The sequence below is a fragment of the Ursus maritimus genome, unplaced genomic scaffold, assembly GCF_017311325.1.
Source record: "Ursus maritimus isolate PB19 unplaced genomic scaffold, ASM1731132v1 scaffold_32, whole genome shotgun sequence".
In the NCBI taxonomy this organism is placed as follows: domain Eukaryota; kingdom Metazoa; phylum Chordata; class Mammalia; order Carnivora; family Ursidae; genus Ursus; species Ursus maritimus.
In genome coordinates, this window is record NW_024425786.1 from 21,078,513 (window position 1) to 21,089,500 (window position 10,988).

Below are 10,988 nucleotides of genomic sequence, written 5' to 3' on the forward strand. Positions count from 1 at the left end.
AATTAGATAGGAAAATGAAATTACATATGTACATTTATACTGTCTTTTATATTTACCTATGTAGTTACTTTTACTATTGCTCTTTCTTTCTTCCTTTGGATTCTGGTTGCTGTTTAGTTTCCTTCACGTCAGCATGGAACTCTGTCTTTACTGTTTCTCGTAGAACAGGTCTACTAGTGATGAATGCTCTCAGTTTTTGTGTATCTGGGAATGTCATCTCTCCTTTGTTTTAAAAGGGTAGTTTTGCTGGATGTAGGATTTTTGGTTGACAGTCTTTTTCCTTCAGTGTTTTGAATACTAAGTGTGAATCATTTTGCATTTATCTTACTTAGACTTTTTTGAGTTTCTTGGATATATTTTTCATCATTTTTGGCCAACTTTTGTCCATTATCTCTTCAGTTTCCCATTATGTGTATGTTTATATACTTGATGTTTTGTATGCTTGATGTTTTGTTCTCTGAGGCTCTGTTCATTTTCTTCATTCTTTTTTCTTTCTGTTCCTCAGACAGGATCATCTCCATGAACCTATCTTTGATTTTGCTGATTCTTCTGCCAGCTCAGATCTGCTGTTGAGCCTATCTAGTGAATTTTTCTTTTCAGTTATTATACTTTTCAACTCCAGAGAATCTTTTTCTTTTTTTTAAGATTTTCTTTATTTATTTGAGAGAGAGACAGAGAGAGAGAGAGAGCAAAAGTGGGGTGAGGAGCAGAGGGAGAAGCAGACTCCTGGCTGAGCAGGTAGCCTGATTCCGGGCTTGATCCTGGGACTCCAGGATCATGACCTGAGCCAAAGGCAGATGCTTAACTGACTAAGCCATCCAGGTGCCCCAATCTTTCTTTTTTTTCATACAATTTCTATTGCTATTGCTAGTCTGTATTTGATGAGGTATTGTTCTCATACTTTATCTTAATTATTCAGACATGGTTTTCTTTAGTTCTTTGAAGTATTTAGAATAGCTTATTTAGCGGAGCCTGGGTGGCGCAGTCAGTTAAGCGTCTGCCTTCAGCTCCGGTTGTGATCCCAGGGTCCTCGGATCAAGCCCCCCATCAGGCTCCCTGTTCAGCCAAAAGCCTACTTCTCTCTCTTCCTCCGCTGCTCCCCCTGCTTGTGTGTCTCTCTGTCAAATAAATAAATAAAATCTTAAAAAAAAAAAAATAGCTTATTTAAAGTCTTTGTCTAGTAAGCCCAACATCTGGATCTCCTCAGGTACGGTTTTGTTGACCACTTTTTTTCCCCTATATATAGACCATACTTTCCTCTTCATTTGTGTATCTCATAATTTTTTCTGAAAACTGAGCATTTAAAATAATGTGGCAAGTCTGCGAATCAGATTTCTCCCCTCCCTCCTGTGGGTTTCTTGTTGCTGTTTATTTAGTGACTTTCCTGGACTAAATATCTGTAGAGCTTGTACTCTTTGTTGTATGTGGCCATTGAAGTCCCTGCTTGGTTGGTTTATGGTTAGCTAATAATTAGACAGAGATTTCCTTAAATGTCTTAAACCAGTAAATTATCCAGTATTTGCCAAGGGGGTTCTGTCCGGACGTTGGCATATACTTTCAATGTTCCCAGCAGGCAGTTTACAACTTTGTCTTAGCCATTACTTCCTGCTTGCACAGAATTTCAAGGTCATCCAGAGGTAAGAGATCAGGGCCCTCTCCTCTCAGGCCTTTCCTGGGTATGTGCAGAGCCTGCAAATGCACGTCCCCTTCTAGATACCCAAGAGTATGCTTCCTAAAATCCTTCATAGACCTCTCATTCCTGAACATTTATGGGTTTTTGTTCAGGGTCCTTTTAGCCTCCAGCTGGTATCACTGCCTTGGGCCTTGGCGACGTTAAACAACGACCACTGACTGTTTTTTGAAAAATGTCCAAAGGATAGGCTGTTCACACAGAGCAAGCTCTGAGTCAGGTCAGATAAAGATAAGGAGAATGGAGGTTCTTGGTGCTGTCAGTCAGATCACATACTAACAGCTCTCTGGGGATAGGGCTTGTAGGGAGCTCCAAATTTGTTCTGTCCCTTCCAGGAGCTGCTAGGCTGCTGGTTTTCATAGCTACTGTGGTTGTGCGGCTCTTGTTTTTCAAGGCTAACACAAAGCTGGGGAGAGGGAAGTGGGAGTCAGGCTACTTCTCTCATGTGCCCATTTTGTCAGCACTGGGGAGGCCATGACAAAAGATGGCTGACAGAAACGGGTTGAGTTATTGTCTACTTGGTTGTTTAGTGCCTCTTTCCTGGTAGATGTTCTCTGATGAATGTTAACATGTGATACAAAGATCTTAACATGTTGTATCCACTCCCACGCCCTTCTGCATGCCTCTGCCCTAAGACCTCCTTGCCCCAGTAGTCCAGTCTTTCTACTTTTATGCCCCCTGACGGGCATGTCAAAACATTTGCCTATGAATTGTCAAACCACTTCTTTGTCTCTACAAAGTAGACAGTCAAGTGTACTGCCTAAGCTCTGCCCACTGGGAAGGTTTTCCTTTATCACTTTCAGTGCCACCCCCTGAGTGAGGCTGTAGTGCGGCACCTGTCCATTTTTGACTTGTACCCACATACAGCTATGTGTGAAAAATGTGAGGGTTTTTTCTTTGTCAGCCGGCGATAGGGCCCCCCGGTAGGGCCAAAAAGGTACATGCTGAAGGAGGGGCACTTGTACAACCGTGGTGGGTGATAGGATGGTTTGGGCCCTCTGCTCAAGCTCGTGACCTCTGGTCCTATTTGTGCTTGATCTTGGTTCTATCACCTTCATCTTATATTGGATTGTTAACTGGGTCCACCCAGCATTATAACTTGGTGTGTTTCACAGAACCTAGGTCATGGCGGTTGATCCTAGATAAGCAGCCAGTTGGTGTCCCATGGTCAGGTGCTCCGTATCTACTAAGACATGGTATCATGCCAGGAGTTGTTGTGCAGAAGGCATTTGATTTTCCACTACAAATGGCATGGCCACAGACCGCAGGGTCTGTGTAGTGATTCTCCCACTGGGGCTTGCCATGATACCATGGGATCTGCCCGGTTGTTTGTGTCACCAGCCAGGCCTGCAGAGTACTTTCCTGTTTTGAGCTACTCTCGAAATGCACCTTTTTATGTCACCTGGTTTAGAAGCCATAGCAGTATTCTCAGATTCTCAGGTGGTATGCTTCCCTCTTAATTGTGGGAGATGCAGGATGCAGTTATTTACTTGGTTGCCTTTACATGAATGGCATGTCTTATCAAGCCCTCACTACTGGGCCCATAAAAATTTTACTGATGTAATGGGTTCCTGAATCTTTGAGACATTTCTCTCTCACTCTCTGGAGTACATGTCTCCTGACAAGGCCTGCAGTGTGCTACCCACCTCTTGCTCATCTGGCCCAATTAGCAAGATGCTATTAATATAGTAGGTCACTGAGGGACACCTGGGTAGCTCAGTTGGTTAAGTTTCCAACTCTTGGTTTAGGCTCAGGTCATGATCTCAGGGTTGTGGGATCAAGCCCTGTGTCAGGCTCCGTGCTCAGCAGGGAGTCTCTCTCTCTCCATCTGCCCCTCCCCCCCAAATAAATAATAAATCTTCTAAAAAATTATATAGTGGATCACTGTGATGTCCTGCAGAAAATCCAGATGATCCATGTCTCTTAGGACTATATTATGCAAGAGGGTTGCAAAATTATCGTAGTCCTATACATAAGTGTATGCTGTAATCTGTACGTGTGAACGTAAATTGTTTCTAATCCTATTTATTTAGAGAAATTAAAAAAAAAAAAAGCTTATTCCTCCAGTCATTGGCTGCATACTGTGCTCCTGGGCCTGTTTATCTGCTCCAGCAAACATACATCTGCATGGCAGCTCCAGTTGCAGCTAATCCTGGATTCAGTTCGTGGTAATCTGCTGCCTGCCTCCGGATTTGTCTGATTTCTTCAGGGACCACACTAGTGAATCCTGCGTCCTCCAGGGGTATTGCACTAATTTCTGCCAACCCCCCTCCCTTGACCCTGGGGTACAACATTGTTTTGTTTTGTTATTTATTATCTTGGCAGGTGGGCTGGAGCAGCTGTAGTTTCTTCTACCTAGCCTTTCCCATGTGGTAACTCTTACACCACAGTCCAAAATAGGGATTGTGCACTACTTCCAAGTATGTCTGTTTCAAGGAACTGGGAAAATGACCAGCAGGAGGGCCCCCATGCGCAGTCCTCTTCCAGTGCCTGATACATTCAGTCAACTAGAGCATTCCCTCCCACATGTAGACCACCACTGTTCACCACTGGTGGACCAGCACCTTGTACCAGGGATTACCTGTGTTACACCTCTCACCGGTCATGGGGGATCCTCACTGCCATCTAGTCAGTGAGCAGTTCAAATCCAAAACCCCTTTTATACTCCCAATTTTCTCAGATCACCTCTTGGCACCAACAGTTGGTAGGTTGTGTTCTCTGAAAAGCGACTCTGAATTAGAGTTGAGCAATTCAGACTGTTTATTAGGGAATGTGTTTGGGATCCAAACCACGAGAGAAATAGGAAGCAAGATTGGGCAGACTGAGCCTAGTCTAATTTAAGGGGCAGGGAGATTGGATAGCTATACTCAAATTTCTTTCAAAACATCGTTTCGTTTTGTTTTCATACTTGAGCATTCTAAACTGACAATGTATCTAAAATAACTTCTATGTTCTTTAGGCAAAGCGCATTCCTTCTAAGGTATCGCTGATATCCTTTCTCAGGTGTTTATGTGAGTTTTGTTGGGGGGGGGGTTGTGGTTTGTTTTTACATAAAAATTTTCCTGTTTCGGGGTGCCCGGGTGGCTCAGTCGGTTGGGCGTCTGCCTTCAGCTCAGGTTGTGATCCCAGGGTGCTGGGATCGAGCCCCGTGTCAAGCAGGGAGCCTGCTTCTCCCTCTGCCTGCTGCTCCCCCAGCTTGTGCTCTCTCTCTCTTCCTCTCTAGTGCTCTCTCTCAAATAAATAAAAACTTAAAAAATTTTTTTTATCCTGTTTCCTTACACTCTGGTAAATTCAAGATGGGTATTGGAAAGGGAACTTAATTGAGTAAACTGAGAATAATGTATTTTAAAATGAAAATTAGACTTAAATGTTTTATGATATCTTTGTACCATGTATCTGTATCTGAACTGTCTTAAAATAAATCCCAGTTGGTAATGTTCTCACTTAATAAGTTATACATTTCTATAATGTTCCAGTTTTAAATTATAATCAGTGTTACTGAACAAGGTTTAAAAAAAAAAACATAAAAGGTGATGGAATTCATGTTTTAAGTGTATCGTTTACCTTTTTCTCTTTTTAGAAACTATACCCCACCTCCCAAAACTGGTTAATAGTGTGGCATGGAAGATCCATTTGGTGAGTATCGCCTGCATTTTTCTTAGTAGATGATATTTGTGGGTTTTTTCCCCAAAAAATCATATTGCAGACTAGGAAGACGAGTTAGGAAGTACTTAAAATTTAAAATAGGCATTTAAAATATGCATCAGCAAAAAAAGGGACCAGAGGCCGTTTTCCTTGTTTAAACTCAGCATGCTGGAGTAAGATTTTGATTCAAGCATTTTGTGATTCTTTGCCAAATGTAAAGAAGTTTGAATCTCGTGTTATGGCAGTGCAACTTGAAGTACAGTAAAATGTTACCAGTGTTACATTCTGCTCATGCCCATTTACCCTACATGACTGAGGTCAGACACTTGGGCTCCTGGTACAAGTAATTAGATAGCTCAGGTTAGTAATTGTTATCTTGCTTTGAGAAGGTAGCCGAAAACTTGGCAAGGTCCAAATTTCTCCTCTGCTTTTAATGACTGAATTGCTTCTTTAGGACTTGGTAGGGTTTTTTTCCCCCCCCTCTGGAGGGTACAAGTTTATCAGCATAATCCTCAGTCTGAACACTAGAGGGCAGTCAGTACTGTTGTCATAAATTTTATTACCAAATTAATTCTGGAGGGGATTACTTAAACGAACAGTTGAGTAAATGGAGTTGATTTTGGTTGCCTGGTGACAAATCCTAAAGAGCATGTACATATAACAAACTAGAGGAACGTTTGACTACTACAAAGGTGTTTACTGGAAATTTATTTTCTCTCTGACCTCCTTACTTTTCACCTAACTTAAACTTAACCATAATCTAAGTTTAATCGAATCTAACTAATTAAATTTATCATTAAATTAATTAAATTTACTAGAGAATACCAAAGGGAGAATTGCTATGGAAATTATGATTTGTCAGTAGTCAATTGAAACATAAATCAGAATGTGCTTTTGATCACCAGTATGAGAAAAGGATTGTATTCTGTGCTAGTGAGAAGATTTTTCCTCTTATACTTTAAATCTTGGAATCTCACTAACATTTATATTCATAATGTGGATTCTGAAGAAAAATGGAATTTTCTTAGTTGCTTGCAAAACATACATGTAATAATATTTGCTGGTTTATGGTCTGCTCAAGGCCATTTGACAAAGAAAAGAATTCTGAATGTAAAATAAGTTTGTTTCTAAGAAGATGGAGTCCCTATAAGGTAGGGTGAGGATTTTCTTATAATTGAATTAGCTAACAGTTATGTAGATAGATTGAAAAAGAATTATTTGTTGTATTCTGAAAATAAAAGTGAGGGATTTTGGGGCGCCTGGGTGGCACAGCGGTTAAGCGTCTGCCTTCGGCTCAGGGCGTGATCCCGGCGTTATGGGATCGAGGCCCACATCAGGCTCCTCCGCTATGAGCCTGCTTCATCCTCTCCCACTCCCCCTGCTTGTGTTCCCTCTCTCGCTGGCTGTCTCTATCTCTGTCAAATAAATAAATAAAATCTTTAAAAAAAAAAAAAAAGTGAGGGATTTTGACCCATCAAGTTCCAGAGGGACAGACCTAAGGCCTCTAGGACCTTTCCTATGTGGACAGATATTTACACATTTCATTATATAATATTCTAATATCACCTTTGTTAATACTACCACTGGTCTCGTTGGGAAAGTCTTAAATATTCAGAAGCCATCAGACTCACTCCGGTGACTGTCTTCCAAAATTACAGTCTTCTCTTGAAAGCCTTACTTCTATCACTGGCAGCAAGTACTGTCACTTTTCTTCGTAGTGATAGATTCACTTTTGTTCAATTTTGAGAAAATATCTGTCAAATATCTAAGCTTGAATAATAGAGTTTGTTACTCAGCTCTTCAAGTTAAAATGGTATTTCATGAAAAAAACTTGGCTAGTTGAGCTTGCAGCTCAACCACACAAATACAAAAGTACTTGTAAAAACGAAAGGTAACTGTTATACTTAAGTATATGTTTTGTGCAGTTACCATTTCCTTACACAGAATCCTAAAAGGACATGTACTGAAGCATTGAGATTTATTAAAACTAATAATTTTTATGGTTTTATCAAGAACATTCTTAAATCAAAACTGGCATTTTTTTTTTAAGATTTTATTTATTTATTTGACAGAGAGAGAGAGAGATAGCCAGCGAGAGAGGGAACACAAGCAGGGGGAGTGGGAGAGGAAGAAGCAGGCTCATAGCGGAGGAGCCTGATGTGGGGCTCGATCCCATAACGCCGGGATCACGCCCTGAGCTGAAGGCAGACACTTAACCGCTGTGCCACCCAGGCGCCCCAAAACTGGCATTATTTTTTAACTGCAAGAACGTAATGGTGAAGACTACGAGTCCTATTACAGTTTCGTGCTGCTGCCTTGATTTGTGTTAAGGTACCAGCAGTTTCGCTCACCATTGCTTTTGCACCATTGGTGGTGTCAACACTGAAAAAGGCTAATAATCCTTTAGTATTACTAAGTAACTGTATAGCTGTACCTCTTAGACTCCTGGAAAGATCTCAGGGATCCCCAGGCATCAGGGGACCACACTTGCTTCAGTTTCCTGAGGTTTAAAGAGTGTATTGTAATGGAAGAAAAGCAGCTTTGGGCAAAGTCAAAACTTGTCCCGGAAATTGTATTGCACAGGGCTCCAGTGTGGACCCAGTCTTGGGACAGGTAGCAGAAATATGGTCAGAGGGAGTGAGCAGTTCTGAGTTCTGTGATTGCTCCTAAGTTGACCATGAGCCACCTGTAGCTTTCAGGAGTTGGTTAAAGAACACTTCTGTGGGCGGCGCCTGGGTGGCTTAGTTGTTAAGCATCTGCCATCGGCTCGGGTCATGATCCCGGGGTCCTGGGATCGAGCCCCTGCTCCGTGGGGAGCCTGCTTCTCCCTCTCCCACTACCCCTGTTTGTGTTCCCTCTCTCACTATGTCTCTCTGTCAAATAAAATCTTAAAAAAACACACACACACACACTTCTGTGGGATGATAGGAGTGTTCTGAGCTCATTAGGCAGCTGAGTATTTTGAGAAGAAATTTATCGGCATTTAGTCAAGATAAGCTGAGGGTCAGGCTCACGTGGGCACTACATTCTTATATTAAAAAAGAGGATAAATGGCAGCAGAGATCGTAGTGATGGCAGCCTTCAGTATGTCTCTTGGGTCACTGTTCCAATCTGGACAGATGTCTCGATGGGTGTGGTGCACAGCTGTCATCCTGGATAGCACTACTCACCTGGGGACTCGGCTCTATCCATGTCATCTTCTTTTTTGATGGCCAGGTGCTTCTCAGTGCTGGGCCTCATGGAAGTTTCCTGGTTCTCACCTCTTTTTCCTTTAGCTCTGCCTCCAGGAGGATTTCTTCATCTTTATCTTCAATTAAAATATTCTTTTCTACTCTTATGTTCTGAGTTTCTGGGAGATCTCTTTTATTCGGGGAATAGTTCTTTCATAGTATCCTTTTGTTCCAGCAACTTCCTTTGCCTTGCACAGTTCCTTTTCCCCTAAAGTTGCTTTTCTGTGTTTGTTTTGATCTGTTTTATGTTAGAGTTTTCCTCTGATGTCTCCTAATAATTAGCTGTCTGCTCGTGATTAAGAGTGGGAAGCTTTAAATTAGAAGCTTTAAATGCATAGGCTGATTACCTCTGGGCCTTTCTGTAGGGTGAGCTTCTTGTCCGTCTTGTTGAGGAAGAAGCCCCATGTCAGTAGGAGCGGATTTTCCCACCACTGACTAGATGTCTAGATGGTAAGGGGTCTAGATGGCGGGCGGTTTGCTCCCTTCAGCACTATTGTGCGCATGGTTGCCTAATTCCCCTCAGTTTTCAGTGCTATATTCCCACCATCAACTGCGTTTTGTGTCCCCAGTCCAGAAACCAATTGTTTTATCCCTTCCTAGAAACTGACCTCTTGAATTCTGCCAAGTGTTGGTGTGGGATGGACATTCAAAGTCATGGAGTGGGGAAGGTTGATAAAGGAATCAAATAGTTTTTACCCTGATTCTCTTTATTTTATTTCCCTCCCTTTCATCCCCAATTTCAAAGATACCTGGTAGAATTTGATGAAAGTATTATTAATCTATTTTAATAATTTGTAGCGGGGGTAGTGGGGGGGGAGTAATGACCACACTGTCCGTGAAGTGCTAGAGGAAGGAAGGGTCCAGAGAAGATGTGTGTATAGTTATGCTACTGTGATATTTCCTACCCCACTGCTTTTTAAAATGGCTCATTATTGCTTCTGCTTTCTTTCTTCCCCCCTTATCGTCTGTTTATGGGTTAACAGCCACTCTCGCCATAGCGTGCCAGAAGAAAAGGGACTGAAACCCTGTCATATGAAGCTGCTAAAGGTTTTTTGGGGGCAGGGGAGGATCTGTATACTAAATTGCCTTCCCAAAATCTTCTGATTAGGTTTCGATAACACCCTCCTCCCTTCCATAGAAGTGAACACAGTTTGTTGAAAAAAATTATTTTTGGTATGTACTTGATGAAATAATTATTTAATGAGATAGATTATTAGTACGAATCCTGAATTTGAAGCTAGTTGCAAAGGCTTTATTCATATGCATGGTATTTTAGGAACAGATTTACAAGGTAATATCTCCTTTGGATTAAAATTTGTATCACATAGGGAATATGAGAAGTGGTGTGTTGAAGTAGAAAACAGAAGCTATGTCTAAACAAAAATTATTTTCTTCTTTTTTTTTTTTTTTTAAGATTTTATTTATTTATTAGACAGAGAGAGAGACAGCCAGCGAGACAGGGAACACAAGCAGAGGGAGTGGGAGAGGAAGAAGCAGGCTCATAGTGGAAGAGCCTGATGTGGGGCTCGATCCCACAATGCCAGGATCACTCCCTGAGCCGAAGGCAGACGCTTAACTGCTGTGCCACCCAGGCGCCCCCAAAATTATTTTCTTCTTATTCTGTATCTGAATTTATAAATCATTATTGTGTGATAGTGGGGTTTTTCCTGGCTATTCAAGGACATTTGTTAAGGAGCCATGCTCAAAGCTAATGCACTTAACTTCAAAGTTCATGGGAAAACAGGATGCCTGGCTGGCTGGGTCAGTGGCACAAGCAACTCTTGATCTTAGGGTTGTGAGTTCGAGCTCCACATTGGGTGTAGAGATTTCTTTTAAAAAATAAATAAATTAAATCTTAAAAAAAAAAAACAAACCAAAGTTCATGGGAAAACATTTTGTGATGCTATCATGTTGTTACCACTTGAAGCTCAAAATGTGTTAATAACACAGTCCTGCACTCCCTCTGCTTTAAGAATGAAGACCAAAATAAGAACTTAATTAGTTTTGAGATCCTTAGGGAGTAGGAGATAAATTCCTCTGGAATTAAACTATGCCAAAAATGATATTGGTTCTATTTTTTCTTGTGGTTTTAAATAGAAATTTTAAAAAGCATTATTATAGACATATATTAATCATCGTCCTTTCCTGATAGGACTATAAACTTACGGAGGGCAAGATCTTCCTACTGTTATATCCCACTGGCCAAGAGTAAGCACACAATACATATTTGTATGTATTTCTTACCGTGGTTTTAAATTTTCTGCACAAAGTAGAATTACCGGGAGTGCGGGGTGGATCAGTCAGTTAAACGACTGTCTCTTGGTTTCGGCTCGGGTCATAATCTTGTGGTCGTGAGATCGAGCCCTGAGTCAGGCTCTGTGCACAGTGTGGAGTCTGCTTCAGATTCACTGTCCCTCTCCCCT

At 41.5% G+C, this 10,988-nt stretch overlaps 1 protein-coding gene across 13 annotated transcripts in view; it reads left to right on the top strand.

The window, feature by feature from the left end:
* Window positions 1–10,988, top strand: part of LOC103666490 (mediator of RNA polymerase II transcription subunit 18) — a 133,950-nt gene that overhangs the window by 53,350 nt on the left and 69,612 nt on the right. For 12 of the 13 annotated variants that reach the window (XM_040619111.1, XM_040619110.1, XM_040619109.1 and 9 more), the window contains one exon: window positions 5,271–5,326. In XM_040619111.1, coding sequence (XP_040475045.1) covers window positions 5,271–5,326 — 56 coding nt within the window. Of the gene's footprint in view, window positions 1–5,270; window positions 5,327–10,717; window positions 10,774–10,988 lie in introns of those variants that run through there. The other variant, XM_040619119.1, reaches the window with a different exon arrangement.